This window comes from Cyprinodon variegatus, unplaced genomic scaffold (assembly GCF_000732505.1).
Source record: "Cyprinodon variegatus isolate N-32 unplaced genomic scaffold, C_variegatus-1.0 Scaffold34, whole genome shotgun sequence".
Taxonomy (NCBI): Eukaryota; Metazoa; Chordata; class Actinopteri; order Cyprinodontiformes; family Cyprinodontidae; genus Cyprinodon; species Cyprinodon variegatus.
The window spans coordinates 937,837-958,766 of NW_015150487.1; the positions used below are offsets into that span (position 1 = coordinate 937,837).

The window sequence follows — 20,930 nt, forward strand, 5'->3', positions numbered from 1 at the left end:
ATATATGGCTAGATGAGTAGAATAGAATAGAATATACTTTATTGCCCACCCAAAATTTGTCATGGACCAAAGTGTGCAGAGCATAGTTGTAAATACACATAAAAACAAATAACTGCTAAAAACACACACATACAGACTCATTAGAATAAAAAATAAATAAATAAAAAATAACATGCAATACTGAAAGAACAAGCAGAACACCAAGTTATTGCACACTTCCTATTTCTCCCTTACACATCTATTTAAAATTTTGATTTAATATTTTAATGGAGGTGGTTATAAGGGAGTATTTAAAGTGGTTCAGTTTGGTTTTGGGATTCTGAACTCACATTCCTTATAAAGGCTACTTATTTCCACAAAGAATCTTATAACTTTGTCAGGCCTTTTTCAAATGAGTGGTGAAATGAGGAAGAAGCTCAAATAAATTAGAAGATTTTATGGCATCATGCAGCATGTCATTTGTTTCATTTTGCTTGATATGCTGAAACTTTTCTTAGTTCCATTTTGTCACTTAAACCTTAAGACAATGTATTTAGTAAGTGCATTGATTCACATCAGTGATGGCTTCTGCATCTTTCAGGATGATCAGGTAGAACCGTAGCCCTGTACATTCAGAAGGTTGTAAACACTTGAACCTTTTTCTTTTGGAGATCTACCTGGCTAATCTGCTGTCGGTGGTGTGTTGCAGGACTGGACACTGATGGCATCTACAGAGTCTCAGGGAATCTTGCTGTGATTCAGAAACTTCGCTTTCTGGTGGACCACGGTGAGGATCAAGAGGTGGAGGGGAGAATAACATGTGTAAAGTCCTGATAAATCTGTACATGATAATGAAACCAAGTTAAATTGTTCATTTTTATTCCTCTTTTTCATCAACCTTAGAAATATATTTATAAGACCATAAAATCAGGATTCTCTATGTGATAACTAAATAAACTTAATGTGGAAAGAACTTGTGATAAGTATAGATTCTAAAGGTTTTTGTTTTTTTTTCCTTGGTTGTTGATCATATAAATATAAAAGTGAGTGTTAACCTTAATGAAATCTGTGACTGCCTGACCTACACTGCGGGCCCTTAGTGTTAATGAACCGGACGTAGCAGAAATCCATCTGAGTACCTGTTGGTTTTTGCAGAACGAGCGCTGACCACAGATGGCCGTTTCATGTTCCCAGCGGACCTGGTACAAGGTAGACTCAAGCAGAGGAAGCATAAAGCCGGCCCGCTTTTACTTCTCACTCAGCCTACTGTGTGTTTTGTGTATCATGTGCTGCAAACCTGAATGCCTCAGTGGGGGGAAAAAGTCCCCACAATGCCCACCCAGAGAGCTGACTATAGCAGAGCTGAGCTGCCGTGCAGATGGGAGCAGAATAGCATTTTTTTCTCTTTCTTTTGTCGTTGTTGTGATACTCTTTGCTTGATGTGTGTGTCCCTTTAGGCCTCTGTGCTTCAAGATTTCTGATGTAATAACATGCAGCAGGTTGTTCAGAGTTACCACGCAGTCCGTGGGTGCCACCAAGTGGACAAAGAAGAGAATTGTCTGTTTTTTTTTAACATGCTTAAACCTTACAGCAGTACTTCTGACTGATGCTTCTTATTGTTGAAGTGAAGAGGTTGCTGTTCCTCAAATCATTTGGCTCTTTTGGTCCAATTTGAGAAACATTAGTCAGAGTTGAAAAAAAAAAAAGCTGTGTTCTTTGCTATCTGAAGTGAGTGTGTGTGTGTAAGCGTAGGTGTTTTTTGGATGTGTGTGTGTGTTTTTCTCACTTTTCTTACCCTATCTCCGTCCTGCAGCTAGCAGCCTTCATGTTACGCCTCAGCCCTGGAGTCAATTTGCTCGCTTCTCACATCAAATGAGCCAACTGAAGTCTTTCTTTTTCTTTTTTCCTCTTAAAGTTACTTCCTCTGACTCCGCTTGTCTGATTTTTTTTTTTCTTTTTCTCATCCTCATCATCTTTCTTGTCTTAGAGGAGAAGCTGAATTTGGACGAGAGCGAGTGGGAGGACATCCATGTCGTCACGGGGGCTTTGAAACTTTTTTTCCGCGAGCTTCCAGAGCCGCTCGTTCCCTATGGCTTCTTCACCGACATCGTGGAGACAGTCAGTGAGTGACCACCTTCAGCCCTTTCTTATGGCTTATATTAAAGCCAGCAGTTTGTTTAGTCTAAATGAACACTAAGGAGGGTGCTGCAAAGTTACAACAATCTTTAATCACTCCATCAAAAAGAAATTTTAAGCACAGTGCTTGCACCCCCTGACATTTCTTTTTCTCATGTTACAACCAGAAATCTAAAAGTATTTTATTGAGATTTTATGTGGTAGACCAGCACAATGAAGAACATCATTGAGACATGGTGGGAACAGAATGCATAGTTTGGATTTCAATCCTTTTTTATAAATGATGCCATGAGAATGGGAGTGTACATTTATATCAAGCCCCACTGGGTCGATGTAGAACCACTATTAACTAAACTAAAATCTGCATGTTTTGGGTAAACCTATGAATATGCGCTGATTCATTCGGGATTCATATCCTCACAGCATGATGCTGTTTCCCCTAGAGCAGGGGTGTCAAACTGGTTCCAGAAAGGGCCGTGTGGCTGCAGGTTTTCTTTCCAACCAAGCAATAGCACACCAGACTCCAGTCATCTCATCAATTGAGTCCAATCTGAACATGATGACTTGATGAGATGCCTGGAGCCTGGTGTGCTGTTGTTTGGTTAGAAAGAAAACCTGCAGCCACACAGCCCTTTCTGGAACCAGTTTGACACCTGTGCCCTAGATTTAGTTTTTTTCTTTTAATTCACATTTAATCACATTCAGGCCTAAAACTCAGTTTTGGTTTCGTCTGAACACTACTGTATCTTCCAGCTTGCTTAAGATTTGTCACGGTTTTCTTTTGGCAAAATGTTTTTTTGTCCTTCTCTTCCATAAAGAAGTTGTGACTTTCATGTCAGCAGATTATCCCAACTGAGATTTGGATCTCAACAGCTCCTTCAGATGCAGCATTGAGCTCTGAAATTGAGGCTCAGCATTGAGCTTTTCAGATCAAAGCCAACCTTGCCTTTCCTGTTATTTCAGGGGAACAACCATGTCTCAATAGGATTCCAATTGTATCATGCTCTTTGCATTTTCAAATGATAGATTAGAAGATGCTCTGTGAGATGTTCCAAGGTTTTTCACAACTATATCCTAAACAGGCTGTTGTGTCCATTAGTCTGCTAGCTTTATGTTCCCTAGAAATGTTCTAAAGATTTCAAAAAAAGATTAAATAACACACAACTGATACTTTTTCATTGGATTTTATTTGAGTATATCAGAGTGAAAATGAAAATATGTGCCCTAATATGTAGATTTTCAGAAAAATATAAAAACCATGCGTTAATTTCTGTTCCCTTTACAATGATTTGCTACTCAGTACTCGTCAGTTTCGTAGCTGCACATAGGGTGCATTGAAATTCATTGTATTTTCAAATTAAAAAGAGCTCATTGGGTTTTAAATACTTTTGCAACATCTTTATTTTCCTACTATCTGCAGAGGTGATTGAGAAATAAATGTATTCACCAAAGAATTTGCTTTAATATTAACCTGAAACATTTTCAAACCTCAGCGTTTTTATGCATGACATGGGTTAGTTTTTGCTCTTAGTGTTTTAAGTCTGTGTTGGTTGATTTCTAAAATCATCTTCGGAAACATTTCGACCACCAGACCACCTTCGCAGGATATATTTTGATTTAATCTCTGTATTTATTCTCAGCTTGTTTCATAATGAATGCACGCTGTATGTTTGATCCTAATGAGTCAAAACCAGGACAGAGTTCAATCTGATGTTTTTCTCGCTTTGTCACCTTTGAATTTTGTGGCTGATGAATATTTTCCATTCATGTTTTGGCCCCCAGGACTCATAATCAACAACTCTTTTGAGAATGCAGTGCTTATATTAATGACATAGATACAATCAGAACTGGTTTTATTGATATCAGAGATATAGTTTGGTTTATTGAAAATTATTTCCATTCTTTTGAACTGCCCTGTTCTATTTTACTCTTATTCATCCACAAACCAAGTTCAAAGAAAAATCCTTTTTTCCCCTAATAGATTCTGACCAGATCCACTTTATTTTTCATTGCAAAAGGACAGTGATTGTCTTTTAAAACAACAGCTTCCGTCTTTGCAGCCTTGGTGTGCAATGATGTATTTAATGGTAGCTGGACTCCTGGAGAAGCTAAAAGCTACCCAAGTTAATTATGACTCCAAAAGGTTTTATACTGGACTTTTCTGACTTTTACCGACTATGAAATCATGTAATTTTTTTTTCATTAACTAGTTGTATGAGTTTGTTTACAAAATCCTCAAAAGTTAAAGGTATAGTGGATAATTTTCGCTATTTTTGAAAATACCCGCCCTATCCACTTTAAAACAAAATGCATATGCACAACCCTGTACCCGCTCCAGTGAGGGAACGTCTATTAAATGCATGCACCAGCCTCGTGCACGCTCTGTTTAAAAGTTGCTGTTTGCATCGCTCATACAAGCTTACTTTACAAAAGAAGATTTGCAATTTTTCTACTATGTCAGACTCACCACCAGTAAGTGAAAATGGGTACGAGCACGTAAGACGGCCTTACATAAACATATCACCAGAATGATTGACAATTAGGAGGAACACTTATTTTGATGATCCACCTGGAAAAAGAAAATCCTCCACTATACGTTTAATATAATTTATGGAGAAATTCAAGGGGATTCTCAAGTATTATATAAACATTTTTGAATGGCATCAAAACAGCGCTTCTGCATGAATTCCAAATTATTATTATTTGTTCTGAAAAAATTAGCAATGCTGGTCTTTAGAGTGAGGGCTTTGTGCTCATCAGCTTTTGCAAATATAGTGTTTCTTTTAATAATTTCTAAACTTTCTATAGTTGATATCAAAGATATCAAAGTCAACTAAGGTTTCTTCTAAACCTTAGTTGACTCCATCTTACAGAAGAACATCAATATTTAAAAAAGACAAACCATAAATTCAAAAAGGAAAATACACGTTAATCTTTTTCGTTTACCACCCTTTCAAAATAATAATTGTATTGTAACATAATTCAGTTCAACTTGGCCAAATTCAGATATAACATAGTTTGTAACTGTTTTAAATCATTTATGATAACAGAAAAAAAAAAATTTAAGTCAAATGTAACACAAATAGATTTGCAGAAATAAGGATGGAAGATTAACCATCAACCCGAGAAATACCTTATAGTTGAAATAGAAAACATGATCACTATGAAAAGAGGTTCAAAACTCAGATCAAATTTGACTTGACCAAAACACTGAAGGTATAGAAGAAAAAGAATGGGATCCAAAAAGTAAATGAATAATTGACACAAACACAATAAAAACCTTAAGACAAAACTTAAGTTAATAGAACCAAATGAAAAAATAAAACTGGGTAACAATAAAAAAGAAAGAAAAATATGCCACAGATTAATATGCAAGTACAAGAAGAAGCCAGACTAAATGTATCTAATTTACTTTTGTAAACTTGTACGATGTTCAGGTCTTCTGGAGGATTTTTTCTAACATAAAGGCTGTGAGAAGAAAACAAATCTGTGATGTCGGGTTTATTTTTTTTAAACGACTGATACCAACAGAATGTCTATCTCTGAATACCTGAGAAGTCTGCTGTGCCTTAGCAGCTCGATAGCAGAGATTTATTGGAAACTTGGAACTTGCTTTCTGGTCCTCATCAGCTTTCAGAAAGAAGAATTTCCTTTTCTAGCAGATCTCTAATCTAATTAGTCCATCAGCATTGTTTGTGCATTGGTCTAAGAGTGAAAATACCACTTAAAACATTATATATCTAAAAAAGAAAAATATTGTCTCTGCCGCCACTATGTTGTGCAGGATTTTTTTTTTAAGTAAAGAGGAAGCATTCCTTTTCAATGTGGATAAACCTCTGGCAGAGCGAGAATCAGCATCTAGAGGCCAACTCAGACGTGAGAAGAGAGAAATTGACAAAATATGCATTTGCAGTTATTCCCACCGTACACAAAGTGAATGGTAGGAATAACTTCAAATAAAGCACTAATGAAGGATAGGGTGAGCTCATAATGTATATCACTTTAGGTATGAGATTTATATAGAAGTAGGTTTTTAAGCCGGGTGTCAAAAATAGATGGGGTTTCTGCTTCATGAAGAAAAACTGGAAGCTGGTTACACTGGAGAGGAGCATGACAGTAACCTTTAGTCTGATAGCAAAGTGCAAAGTCTTATTATTTAGGAATTTAATGAGAAAATTGTAGTTTGAACAAATTACATTTTGTATCAAACAAGCATCCATTGACAAGAATCTATAATCTGAGATTTTATAGCAGCATCAGTAATTTTCACCTAAACTTCTTCTGCAGTGTTTTGGTTCATTTGAAAGTTTGAAATGTTTGGACATGCTAAAGAACTGCCGTTGTCCGACAAATTGGTAAAGAATCCATGGGTCCGATTTTTTTTCCTGGAGGATTTGGGGGCAACATATTCTAATGCAGTTCTTACTCTCTGCAGCATTGGAAACAGGATCAAGTGACTAAAACTTGTGTGTCACAAAAAACCTTTGTGTTACAGGACTGTGGTAAAACAATTCCTAGTTTTTTATGTATCATTTAGCATGCCTGCCAGTGATCTGGCTGCATGTCAGTCAGCCTTTCAGCTTCCTGTATTGAAGCAGATAAGTTATTTTATTTTTGTAATATATAACATCCTACAAAAAATAATGAGGTTAAAATGGGTATTCATAATTGATGATTTTCATCTGTTCGGTTGAAAGTCAGCACCCTTGTTATATGCCTGTCACACCGCTGTGTTGATATCCAATTAATCTGTTCTTCATATCAGATGAAACAGCGAGTTCGTGCCGAGTTATCAGTAAATATGTAAATCAGGTTTTAGATTCCTGTTAAAAAGCAGATATTGCTGCATAAATGATGATACTTCTGTTAATCTGACTTGTCTCTTGGCCTACGTTGCAGAGATGACAGACCACATGGACAAAGTGGACCGGCTGAAGTGTCTAGTGCTTAACATGCCCCCTCCAAACCACGACACCCTGAAGTTCATGTGTCGACATCTCAGACGGTGAGAGGATTGATTTAAATTGACATTCAGTTCTTCTAGGCTCATGCGTTTATGTGCTTGCCTGGGTTTCATTCGCTTCAGATTCTTTGAATTTTTGAGTGAATTTCACTAAACGACCTGACAGCTGACTGAAATGATTTCTTCATGGCTTTTTTCTTATTGAATCTGTCCACAAGAGGGAGTAGTTTTCCGCATGTCCCCAATAATTCCCTGTCAGCCATTCTTTTGGCCACAGTGCCTGAAGTGTACCAGGATCACACTGTTGTTAAGTTTGGGTTACTGTGAAGATGAAAAGCCTGGCAGGAGATGAATGGTGTACGATGTTCTGCGAGCCAGTTCCTTTTACAGTACATAAAATGTGTGTTTTTTACCGCCTATGGCTTTTTTTTCTTCCACTCCAGGGGAGAGTGTTCGTGTTCTGAGGCTTATGTTTGTGCCAGGGTGTGGTGGACCCCATGAATTTGTCAGCTCGGTGTCTTTCCCCCATTTTCCCTCTCATGTCATTCCTCTGTGGTTTTAATTTATTATCTCTCCACTCGATCCCCCCCAAACTCCTCTATCTCCTTTTTCTTCTCCTCCTCTCTTTCCATACTTCCTCCCTTCCCTCCTTGTCTTCTTTTTCTCCCTCATTCTCCTCCCTTCTTCTCTCTCATTTTTGCCTCGAAGGTCCCATGGGAGCCTTGTGGTTCGTCTGCTGGAAGGCATACCAACACCACCGCCGCCACCACTGGAACCTCGCTCTCTTTACTCTCTCTTCACTCTTTTCCTCGCTCACGTCTTTTTTTCTTCCTCTTCCCTATGCTCTCTCCCCTTTTTTTTCCTCGTCTCTTTTTAATGTGGAAGTTTTGAGCAATTGCTGGCTTCTTCTGTGGCTTGGTGGGAACAGCATTTTTAGAAGAATGCCTCATGCTGTGGCTTTAACCCGTTCCTGGGTCCTCTGTTAAGTTCTAACAGTCAAATACACCAACATAGGTGATTGGAAAAAGCACCTAATGTGCAAAATCTATTAGTTCTTGTATATTGGTAATACTTTGAGCACTTTGTTATTTAAGTAATGTTTGATCAGCAAGAACTTATGCAAATCAATAGCTGCTTGGGATGTTGTTAAAGTTGCAGGGTTTTGGACATAAACTGCTAACGATACTGGAGCTGATGCTTACTAAATCTGTTCTTTAAGCTCAGGGGACGGAAATGAAATTCCAGTTTTATAGCACTTCATTCAAAAGCAGCTTAGACATTTGACTCAAGGCCACAAATGTCGGCTTCATGGTGGCCCTCTTGGAAATGTCAGGGATCAGCAAAACAAGGAAAGTCCAGTTGTAAGTCTGGTCCTGTCAGTGCTCTGGAATGTCCAGAATTTTAGGATTCATTGCTTTTTTTTTTTTTTTTTTATGTGTGTCACTGTTACAGACAGACTGGATGTGACTGAAGTAGTTTCAGCAACAAAAAGGTTTCTTCGACTTCTCCTTTTTGGTGCAGTAAAATCTATTGGAGCATTTGTCATAATTTCTACTCTGCATTTTTAAGCTTCAGAAAAAACTAGAATTTTAATAGTAAAATTAAACCTTTTTTTAATGTAATACATAAATTTTGGGGAAAGAGAAAGTTTTACTTAGACTCCCTTACACTATTTAATTGTTTTATAGCATTATGTACATACACCTAAAAATACTTCATAAACTTTACTCTAATAATGTAACGCTTTGGCATGCATGCACGGTGCATGCACACTATAGCTCACAGCAGGACCGATTCTGCTCTGAGTCCAGACGGATCACACACACATTTGGCAGGGTGCAAAAGTACTGCAAAAACCTGCTCGTTGCTCATGGGACTCATATATGCCGTGAACTTTTGAAGTCTTCCAAAAACATTTCCTGGAGTTGGATGGATTTAAACTGTCCCCAAAAGTAAACACCCTGAATTTGAAGTTGCTTTCCTAAATGCATTAATGAGTTTGTCATCTTAGGTTAGGAAAATGTGGCATCAAAGGCCGAGAATTAGCAGTGGGTTCCAGTAAATCTTAGTGTAAGGTTTCCTGACAGATACTTTTATTCAAATATCTAGTAGAGATTTTATTCTTCATTCAGTACGGTTAGACAGTTTAAGCTGTTAATATGTTGTTAATTGTGTGGATTTTGTTTATTTAATGTAATTGTATTCCTAAAAGTCCACTAGTCTGGACGACTGGTTTAAATGTTGAAATTACACTCTTTCATTGTGTAGGTTTGTAAGATTTTTATCGCATATTTGAGAAGTGACTATATTACCATATCTGTGATGGATGTGGTGTATATGAAATACTGTGTATTTGTTGTTTACAAGTCATACTAACTTTATGTTTTTTTTCGGTATAAATTCTAAAGCAATACAACATAATACACTTTTACTATTAATGCTATATTTGTACATGCGTTTTTTCATTTAAATAGAAGCGTATATAATCCTTACACCACTGCTCAAAGTTTAAGTGGCTGTTTCTGTTCTGACCCTTGCCCAGAAGTTGTTTTAAGCATGTTTGTTAAAAGTTAAATATTCTTGATCTTACATATGAGTATATTTCTATATCAAATGTTGAAACTGTCAGCTTCAGAGAGTTGTACATTTTTTATTGCATATTTGAAAAGTATGATTTCAATGAGAGGGCTGCTCAGTTGATGCAGTGGGTAGCACTGCCACGTTCAGCAAGAAGGTTCCGGCTTCGATTCCCGGCCTGGGTTCTTTCTGCATGGAGTTTGCATGTTCTCCCTGTGCATGCATGGGTTCTCTCCGGGTACTCTGGATTCCTCCCACAGTCCAAAAGCATGAATGTTAGGTTAATTGGCTTCTCTGAATTCTCCTTAGGTGTGAGTGCGTGCGTGAATGCTTGTTTGTCTGTGTCAACTTTAAATGTTCAGTAAAATGCTGTTTGTGACTTTGAAAAACAAGTACACTTTACTTAAATTAAATAAATCTAACTTACAACTTAGATGTAATTAAGTAAATGTTATCTAATATCTTCACAAATATTATGTCTTATGGAAAGTAAAATTCACTTGATACTGGCACGTAAGTGTTACTTGATATTTCAGGATTCAATTTTACTTAAATCATTTGCTTGCAAATACTTATAATATATTTTTAAAGTAATTCTTCGGAGTTATTTTTATCAGTCTGGTCATCCATCAGTAACCCAGCAAACTAGGAATTTTAAATAATTTACCTCATGTTTAGTGAGTCAGGGTCTTATTGCAGGAATACATCTCTTTATGTTCTGCTTTTCTGACATTCAAACAGAAAGCAACCACCTTCTGAAGCTGAAGAGCAGCTAAATGCTAATAGATATGATGATTTTAAAAGACATTAGCAGAAAAAAAAAATTGAACTGTATTCAAATTGATGAACTCCATTAAACATTTTTGTAGTAATTTATATATTTTATTATGATTTGCATTCTTTATCTGTGACATCTTTGAGGTTAACCAGCGACTTAACTTAATTTTAAAAAACGGAAATAAAATGTATTTCGAGTGAAACATTAGTCACAGTCTATTCCAATATCTTATATTAAGCAAGTTTTATATACTGTAAATTCTGTCATATTTATTCTAATTGTCCATGTTTTTATATCAAATGTTTCTTGGGTATTTCCAGTGGCTATCAAAAGTCTCTACACTACATAACAGGTGACGTTTATCTTGAGAATTTTAAAAGGAAAACAACAAATCTTATAGGGGAAGAAATGACAGATATGTAAAAGCTTCAAAGCCAATCTTTGTAAGTGTGCACAGGCCTTGCAATAACACTCAGCTGAAGCCATTTTTTGATTCAATATCAGCATCTAATTAAAAAGTTCAAAACATCCATGAATTATACTACTTCCAAGTTGTTGTAAATAATGCTCAGTTGTCCTAGCTGGGTATTCTGTCAGGAGGTTACAAATTATTCCACAGCATTTTCTATTTGCCATTGCAAAGGAGCAGCATTAAAGTTAATTGGAATTTTCTCCAAAATCATGGAAAAGACAGAATGGAAACTATTTGAGGATACAACACCAACACTAAAAGCCCTTTTGGGATTTCTAACAGGGTTTTCCCTTGTTTGATATAATTTTTTTTTTTTATCACCAGTGGGTGTTACAGTGACAGTGTCTTCAAGTCCAGTCTGAAACTTCTGTTGTTCTGCAGACTTCAGAGATGTACCTGCTTCGACAAACCTGCTCTTACTAGTAGGTCATTGAAAGGTCTCTGCAGGACATGGTGGCATGTTTTAGAGCGTCATTAGCTCTTCATAACATGTATGTTCGAGCAAAGACATCCAAAATCTGTGAACACAAGCAGGACTCCAGTCCAAGTCTGCCAGAGCAGAGACCTTACTGCTTTAGGCTCTGCATTGTGTAGACAAACAGGAAATTAAGAACTTTTTACAAAAAATTCTCTTCAAACATAGGTTTAGTTACAATTAGGTCACATAGGTGCGGTATTCCCTATATTGGATTAGAAAAAAAATATATATTACCTTAACAAATATTCTAAACATTACTTAAATTATTCAGGTTTTGCCTCATCTGGGCTTTCGTATTAATGGTGTTCAATAGTTCTTTTGGAGGATCTTTCAAGTTTCTTTCTTTAAGGTTCTTTTTCTGTTATTTATTTATTATTTTAGGAATTTGGCAATTCATAGGAAGAGATATACAAAGTAAATAAGCAATAAATAAATATTTGATAAATTAAATATTAGTAAGAAGTAATTGAGAAAGGTTGATAACTCATAAGTATGTATGCAAGGAAAGATGAATTCATTAACAGTTAAACAAGCCGGAAGTCTGGGAATCATAAGTAATTGGTAAGTAATTATTGAGTAATAGGCTGCAGTACTGCATCTGTGGATATTGGTGACTCCCATTTAACATAAAGTTTCATTTCTAGTAATAACCAAGTAAGTGGTGGGTTAGATATATGCAGATGTGTCAAAACTATTAATGTTTATTGCATACCTAGAAGTAAAAAAAACATTACCGGTACTACATTTCTACAGTAGAAATCCCACTGTTTAAAAACACATGTGGAAGATAGAGAATCAACTTTAGATTTTTTACCAAGTAAAAGTGTTAAAGTACCATTTACAAAACTATTTAAAGTATAAAAGTAATGTTAAGGGGAGATGCTTTAATGCACTAGCCTATTAAAGAATCATTTCTCTACGATGATGATGATGATCTGGATGATAATTGTGTTAGATTTAATTTTTTTAGTTTTATACCTTAATGGTAACAGTGTCAAATGTAACTTTACATCATCTTAAAAAATTATTTATTTTGGTAAGCGGTGAACATCAAGTTGGTCCAGCTCCGACCAAAGTATGTTGATGGCTTTTATTTTTTTTTAATACCAATAGGCCATAATGAAATTAGCTTAAATGAAAAAAACAAAAACAATCAACAAATTAGTTTTTTTTTTTTAAATGTAATGAGTAGAAAGTAGAAATAACTGAAAATAAATGTAAGGAATAAAAGTAAAGTATAGACAGCCAAAATGTCTACTTAAGTAAGGAAACAAAGTATTTGTTCTTTGTTACTTAACACCTCTGGATATAGGAAATATATAAATGGAAAGATATATAAAATGAAAATATAATTAATGTAATACCGTAGTGAGTATTCCTTTAATAATGAGTAAAAAAGTACAACTGAATAATGTTGTTAATCAAGCCAGTTGTAAACTGAGCTATGAAGGTATTAAAAAAAATCACTACTGGACTTAAACAACTGTCTACTGCAGAAAATCTGAGATTAAAAAAATCATTTAAAGACTTGATATCAGATAGCTGCGTCATCCTTTAGGTGACGATATGCCTTTTTGAAATACCAGTGGTGTTTTTATTATAATATCCTAATGATAAAAAAGAGTAACAACTTGTGTCTAAATAAGCTGCTGCATTTTTATTTAAATAAAGTTCTTCAGTCTTCGATTTGTTTCTGTTTTCTTGACTATTTGATTAGTTGTTTAACCGTTCAATAAAAAAAATCCCTTTCAGTTGAAATGTCCTGTCACTTCACATTGTGGAACAACCCTAGATCCTTGCTTTAGAACTATCTCAACCCAATTCCAGGTTTATATTGTCTTATTTATGCTTTATGTTTCCCTCTTATATTTTCTGCAGAGTGCTGGAACATTCAGACGTCAACAGAATGACCACCCAGAACATCGGCATTGTGTTCGGGCCAACCCTGATGCGCCCAGAGCATGATAACGGCAACATGGCTGTGAACATGGTTTACCAGAACCAGGCGGTGGAGCTAATCCTGAGCGAGTTCGATCACATCTTCGGAACAAGAGGCCTCTCTTGATCTTCTCAAACCAGGAGATGGCAGCAGCTCAGTACACTGCCCCCCAATTCAGACTGAAGCAGAAGCATTGCAGCAATAGCCTGTAGACCCATATGCTGTAAAATGGATTTCACATCAAAAGATAATTGCGGGGTAAAAAGAACCAAGACAGAAAGCTGCTAATCATGACATCTGGCCTCCATAAAAAGCCATGTTAAAACAATAATAGTGAAACAAGCCAATTTTAGCTGCAATGCTTGTGCCTTTGAGCGCAGATGTGGAGCCCTGCCCCAGGGCAGCACAGTGCTGGATCAGACGCCTCCTAGTCACTTCTAGTTGATGTTTCAGACTTGATCAGGGCGAATAAAAAAAGCCATAAAACTGAAAAATCATCAAGCATCGGACATTTCTTAAGGTTGCTCTGAAACAGAACTTACCAGAACCATCTCACTGTGAAAAGCACCAGCATGTCTTGCAGAGTGGACAGACAGGACCCCACCCCAGCATTAGCCTGGATTTACTGCTGAAAAAAGTGCAAAGATTAATCTGTGTATTGCTTAGATGGATCATTTGGTGTCATTTTAAAAAGTGTTTCTAAAGATTAAAGAGTAATTTTTAGTGAATGGATGAATGTGCCGCAAATGTTCCTCTTTAGGTTTTTAGTGACTAATTATCACTTCTCTTGTACAAATATAAATCTATTTTATTAGTACAAACTCCTCATATTAAGTTAAATGTAAATAGTTAAATTTCTGTCTTTATCACCTAGAACCCTTTTATATAGATTGTGTAACCTGACCTTTCTGAACTAGCAGAATACAAACTAATTATGAGGTAAAGAGTTTTTTGTTTCTTCCAATAAAAGCATGATCAAATATGATCTGCTGTGTGAGATTTGCTTGGGATGCCCCTCTAAGGTTGTTTTTCTTTGTTGCGACTGGCAGATTTGCGTGCGGAGATAGAGGCGTGTGGAGGTATGTGGGCCTCAGAGACTGAGCAGGCAGAATTGTCCCCTGTGATTGGTGCGAATGCTGCTTTTAATAACAGAACAAAAGGGGAACTGGAAATGCATATGTTTTAAAAATGTGGATTTTCCCCCTCAAACCCTCTCGCTCTGTGGCTTGGGTAATTTTATATTGACTGTGGGTTTGGCAGAGGACAAAAAAGGAGTAGAAAGGAGGCACTGCGGGGGAGGGAGGGGGTTAAGTTTTTATTAAAAGTGTTTCTTCATTTGTGTTATTTGAAGTCGTGCAAGTTGATTGAAAGTGGGTAAAACTGCGTCTGACTGATGAGGACTCGTCTTAGATTCACTCCTAGCAACTCCCAAGGATGTCCTTAAACTTGATTGCTCAAATAGTTTCATCTAAAACAAGAAAAGCCACTCCTGTTTTTCTAATCCACATGATGTGGTTACAGTTTATATCAGAGTTTGTATGCCCACCCTTCAATCAGAGGTTTCTTTTATTCATAATTTTTGACAGCGTTGCACCAGAGGCTTTTTTTGCATTATGTCAGAGATTAATTTCCTTGAGAAATATGCCAGCCCAAAAGCGATGATGCATCTAACATTTTATGAAGAATTTCTGATGTACATTTTTTTCAAATTTCCAGATAGTTTTTTTTGTTTCTGTTAATAAAGCATCTGTGTTATTAAATTGCTGCAAAATAAGTTTTGTCATGTTTTTATTTTTTTTTATTTAGAGTGACATTACTAACAGCCCACTAAAATGACTCTGAGCACTGCTTTTAATCAGCACTTTATTTGGTCCCTATGAGTGAATAAAAGTGGATTGTAATGATGCTCCGTCTAAAATAAATGTCTTTAAAACCACACAAGATCTGAATCTGGATTTATAAAATCAAGTTAAGCAGTTTGGACACTTACGGTATTTGATTCCATTTATGCATCTGTAGGTGGTCAATTGCTGTTGAATATTTAGAAAACTATGGGAACACAGTACATTAGATGCTGTGAAAGTTTTGCATATGTGTTTTAGGCTTTTTCACCCAATGTTTCTACAAAACATAATACATTACTCTATAAATTAAAAGGAATACTGCTTGCTGCTTTGGTTGCTTTTAAGAATAATATGTAGATTATAGTTTTGGTATAAAGCAAACTTTCTTTTTCTAATGTTATTTCTCCTTGTTTTAATTTTAATGTTGCTCTAACTTTTTTGTGTTTGTTTTGTAAGACTCATTCCAGCAAATAAAGTATAGACAAACTGTCAGTTCACAGATTTTTCTGAGAAATGAAACTTAAAGATGTATGAATCAGTCTATCACTACTACAAAAGTAATGGTTCCACCTGACAAAAAAGCGCAGTCAATAACACAATTGTAACTTTTCTATCATTTCTAGCTGACTAAAAACTGGTAAGGTATGAATTAAATGTGTCTGATCCCACGGTTTGTTATCTTCAACTTGTCATTAACTTAAAACTCAGCATAACAAATATCAAGAGATACCACACACAGGTTTACAAGAGAAAATTAGGCAACAATGTTGAATCATCATGCAAATAGACAGAGCCACAAAAAAAGAAGAAAAAAAAACAATGTAGGTAAGAACTCCCTGGTGATCTCTGATGGTTCATAGTTAACTATGATGGGAAACTGACTGGGCTGAGACCACAGCTACATGTAAATGTCAGCCTGGTTCAAATCTAAAAAAAAAAGCAATTGATGTTATTGGTGCTTTCAGGATTTCTCTCCTTTTTTCTGAGACCATTTTAATATTTTTGTGAAATAACAAATTGATTACATAGTTCTTGGCTTACATGAATATCAAATATATCTCAGAAGCATGAAATCATTACATATGGATTTGATATATCACCTGAACCTAGACAGGAGGCAGTGTCTTGGATTGTGCTTTAACAAGCTGCTGTTTTCGTGATTGAAAAATACATTTTTAATAGGAAAAGGTTGAACGGATGTGTGCAGGAGCATTGGCAACAGAAAAAAGAATGTCCTCACTAGTGCTCCAAAGTTTATATGGGTGAGAAACGTGGTTTAGATCTGTGGAAGTAAACAAATAAAGACCACAGAAGCAACCACATCTGTTTTTTTTTTGTGTTAACATTAAGTTCCTCAGGTAACATACTTGTTTCTTTTACTACGGCGTTTTCTTTTAATGGATCCTCCAACAGTACAAAATGTATGTTAACATCCACAGATCAAGTTAAATTAAACTTTAGAATACAAACCTTATACAACGGATACAGGCATGTGCACATCAACGTACCAAACCTGGTCAGAAATGGAGCAAAACTTAAATCTGACTGATACCACAAGAAATTTAGCCTCAAGATGCATTTTTGTTACAAGTAGCTCCCCCAAGAATGCTTTAAAATCCTTGGATGGTATGTTAATTTGTAGAGAAGAGTTTTACTCCACATCAAAGGGTAAATTGCAATAAAAATGTTTACTTTATGAACTCAAATGAGAGCTGCAGACTACTCATAACTGCATTCATCTGGGTGGGATTCTGCTATGTACTGATGCAGAATTGAGCTTCCCACAGTTAATTTCGTAACTAATCAGTAACTTTCTGCTGCGCTTTTTGCTGCTATTTGACCACATCACTCAATTTCATTGCAGAGCTACACTCCTGAATGGAACTTGAAAGGCGGACTCATAAAAAGGACGTTACATGGCTAAAAATTTTTATTTGCCTCTTATGAAATCTGCATCTGAAACAACCAATCGAGAGAAAATGTGCAAAAATGTCTTGTTTTAATTATAAAAATAAATGAAATACAAGATTTTTAAGACAAATTCTGTACATTTCTATTACAAAAAAAAGAAGACAATATACAAAAGGTTGATACAAAAGATGCATGGGTGTGACATTTTTAAAGCAACACAAACTTTAGAGGAGTGAAGAAAGTGAGTGAATGCAAAACTTATTTGCCTGTTCTTCAGCTGGAAGATAACAGGTAAGGAACTATGCAAGAATAGCATATGAGTTGGCGTGTCACACATGCATATCTTTGGTCTCACAAACACACACACACACACACACACACACATGAATGTGAACAAGAAGTATCTTTGGTACGCAGTATGCATGAGCGCTGCAAGCTTAGTCACACCTCATGCACCACCGTCTGCACTGCCTCATCATACGAAGGCTTTTTCAGATTACTCACAGTCGTCTAAGTACATCTGAGGCACTTTTCACGTTGACTACACCGCAGTCAGAAAGAGGAAGTTCAAAACTGATCTATGCGTCCTGAGTCTTGACCCTCTTGCCACACCTCGTCAAAAAAGCCTAAGAGTTTGACACGTTAATGCTCTGTGACTGTAAAAATAGGCATAACGCATGTAAATTGTTACAAGAAAATGCAGATGTCTTTGCACTTGATGAATTAAAGCAACCAATTTCTTTGTGACAATCAAGCAAACGGTAAAAGCTTCCTATCATAATCTGCTGCTTTAAAGGGGAAACCCCCCCGGGCACTATCTTTATCTTTTGCCCCCGTTTACATCTTAAGCAAAGATGCAGAAATGACTGTCCTCCCAGTAAGGCGAACGCTCAAAAAGGTGCAGGCCACATCTTTTTGTTTGAAGCATGAATAAACAGCTACCTTCCAGCTGTTCCTCTTTTTGGGGGGCTTGTTTGTAACATTTAACAGATGGCTGATTGAGACCTCTGAGGAGCTGGCAAATAAGAGTTACATTTTTGAATTCACAGCAAACATGACAATTAGCTCTAACATATATAATCAGTCACAAGCTTCAATTAAAGAAATCATTACATTAAACAGATAAATCCTAAAAACATCACATAAAACAACAGAAATACTGAACTGAGAGGGGTTTTGTGCACTTAAGAGCAAAAAATACATAACTTACATAATCGTTGCGTTTTCAAGCTTTGTTAGGACATTAAATTGAACACCAAAATCTGATTCCAACAACCAGAAAACCGCTTTAGGGCCTTCAGATAATCATAATTTCAACTGTATAAAGCAAAAATACTTATGTTTCTAAATTGGAAAACAACAAACTTTTTATTTTGTGTGCAATAAACAACAGCAAGCCTGTATGCAATGTCACATCTAAATTTGAGGTCAACCCAATTTGGTTTTTGCTGTCCTGAAAAACAAATAAAAAAACAACAAAAAAAGAAACAATGATGTGTGTCTGTAAGTGAAGTCTATTGAAAATGGTAAAACATTGTCTTTTGCATTGACACAATTTTTATTGGCATGACTTCATCCATTTTAAGGCCATGTGATCTTTGGTGCTTTGTGCATGTTTTCATGTAAAATAATAAAAACAAACAATGCTGAGGCTGTTGTATATGAAAGAATATATATATATATTTATATTTAAAAAGAGTACTTTTTTAAAGTCTTGTTAAATTATTATTGTAGGTAACTCTGTTAATTCCATGTTCATTTCACATTTATCCAAACCCCCATTCTGGTCCGGAGTGTCTCTGCCCCACATTTGGTTCTCTGTTTTGTTAATATGATTTCCTGATTCACAGTTACTAAGCTTATTTCGCAAGTTGCTGCCATCTGTGAGTGACCCTCCATTGGGACTACTCCTCAGATCCTCTGTTACTTCTAGCAGACCTTTGTGTATCTTCTGTACTCTTTCCTCTTTTTCCTCGCTCTCCTTCAAAGCATCCGGAGCTCCGTCTAGACTGGAGTCGCTGAGGAAGGAGTGGGTCATGAGGGGGTCATCCACAGACAGAGATTTGTCTTCACCGAGGCTGCCCACCAAACTGCTACCTGCTCCTGGGGTGAGAGGCATCTCCTCCTGATCCTGGTCCGGATCCTGGTCTTTGCTGCAGTATGCATAGCGATGGTTCATGTGCTGGGAGTAAGAGCCTGAGTGGGAGAAGCGTTTGCCGCACTTGTCACATTGGTAGGGTTTCTCTCCGGAGTGCAGCCGGCTGTGCTCGATTAGATGGTGCTTGTGCTTGAAGGCTTTGTTGCAGATCTTGCACTCATGAGGACGCTTACCTGAAACGATAAAAGCAATTGCCTCCATTTTACTTAAATACTATTTTAGTTCATTCAAATAGATTATTGACCAACTTCTATTGTTTTAAAGGTATACAGTAGTTGTTAAAGGAGAAATACATTGTGAAAGAATGTGAGAATGTTGATTGATGTTAGTGTAAGAATGAGCTTCGTAAACCAGCACTTAAGCTCTCTACCCACTTGTGGTTTTTATGCATGGGCAATGAGTTGGCTTATGATGCAAAAAAAGTATTTTTATCGTAATTAGAATGCAATTTCTGGACAAAAAATAAATGTTAAAAGTACATCCCAACAATTGTTGAGCATTTGGGGTGAAAGCAACTGTAAACAGCACTGCCTTCTATTTCTTTGTTTTTTATTTCTATCATTCTTAAAAGCTTTTGCATATGATTTGAGATTAAGTTTATCATCTAATTTAATATTTAACTAAGTTTTACAAATTTTAACAGCCACTTATACCACACAAGGCAGACAATGAATTTTGCAACCAAATATAATAAAAAAAATAAAAATAATTACCGTATATACCCCATGACCTAATTCTAAAACCACCTTTAATAGTAGTGTAAACCTCAGCCGAAGATTTTTAAACTGTCTTTTGTTGTTTTGCAGCCATCAGTCAGAAGCTCTAACATTTGAATCAGAAAAATCAGGTCAGGGATAAAAAACAAACCCAAATCATCATCCATCCACTGCCATCTTTGAAGGTATTCAATGTTTTAAGTAATATAACTTGTTTTTCTTGACAACCCTGTCTCAAAAACACACTTTCTAACATACAGAACTCGTACTATAACTCTCTTTAAGAAAAAAATACTTTGCCAGAAATCTTTAGTTATTTATTCTTTGTCAAAATTGAAAAATATAACATGCTTACTGAGTCTAAGATGAGTTCTTGTTTCTCATTTGAGGGTGGGGGACGTTCACTCATTGGAAGATTTGTAGCTGTCGCAAATGTTTTTCATTCATAATTATTCTTTTCTACCGACTTTATGGATTTACAAACTGCATTATAATCCCTTGAAGATTTATGGAGATCAACGATAATGATAATTCCTATATTTCTACCTTGGCATTGTGCTCTGAACACCAGGCTGCTTCAGAGCAGTAAACCTCCACTAGGCCTGCTTTATAGAGGTTGACAACCATTAATCACTCACTAATGATCAAGGGCATTAAACAGCAACTTATTCTTGTTGCTTCACTTACATCATTTTATAGAGGAAGAACATGTATGTATTTATTCTCTCATGACTGAATGGAGGGCTGGAAACCTTATTTTTCTCATCACTACTAAGTCTGCAGGTGGATACAGACCTGTGTGCTCGTATTTGTGTCGGAGAAGAGAGCTGCTCTTCTGGAAGGTTTTGTCACAGATGTCACAAGCATAAAGTCCTTCCTCTGTTTTCTTCAGCCTCTTCCTCCCTGGCCCTCCTTCTCCTTCAAACCCCTCATCGGTGATGGAGAGGTAGTCCAGAGCACTACGGTTTAACACTTCACC

At 36.3% G+C, this 20,930-nt stretch overlaps 2 protein-coding genes across 7 annotated transcripts in view; one reads left to right on the forward strand and one right to left on the reverse strand.

Moving 5' to 3' along the window:
* The window catches only part of arhgap9 (Rho GTPase activating protein 9), a 67,843-nt gene extending 52,334 nt beyond the window's left edge, over positions 1 to 15,509 (forward strand). For 5 of the 6 annotated variants that reach the window (XM_015402338.1, XM_015402302.1, XM_015402322.1 and 2 more), the window contains 5 exons: positions 689 to 766; positions 1,135 to 1,188; positions 1,967 to 2,101; positions 7,015 to 7,120; positions 13,262 to 15,508. In XM_015402338.1, the coding sequence (XP_015257824.1) occupies positions 689 to 766; positions 1,135 to 1,188; positions 1,967 to 2,101; positions 7,015 to 7,120; positions 13,262 to 13,448 (560 nt within the window). In that variant the 3' untranslated portion in view covers positions 13,449 to 15,508. Of the gene's footprint in view, positions 1 to 688; positions 767 to 1,134; positions 1,189 to 1,966; positions 2,102 to 7,014; positions 7,121 to 13,261 lie in introns of all 6 variants that reach the window. The other variant, XM_015402330.1, reaches the window with a different exon arrangement.
* Positions 15,510 to 16,550: 1,041 nt separating this feature from the next.
* The window catches only part of LOC107102790 (zinc finger E-box-binding homeobox 2-like), a 42,815-nt gene continuing 38,435 nt past the window's right edge, over positions 16,551 to 20,930 (reverse strand). The window contains exons 7-8 of the mRNA XM_015402225.1: positions 20,747 to 20,930; positions 16,551 to 19,408 (exon numbers count right to left, since the gene is read on the reverse strand). Of these exons, the coding sequence (XP_015257711.1) occupies positions 18,795 to 19,408; positions 20,747 to 20,930 (798 nt within the window). The 3' untranslated portion in view covers positions 16,551 to 18,794. The remainder of the gene's footprint in view (positions 19,409 to 20,746) is intronic.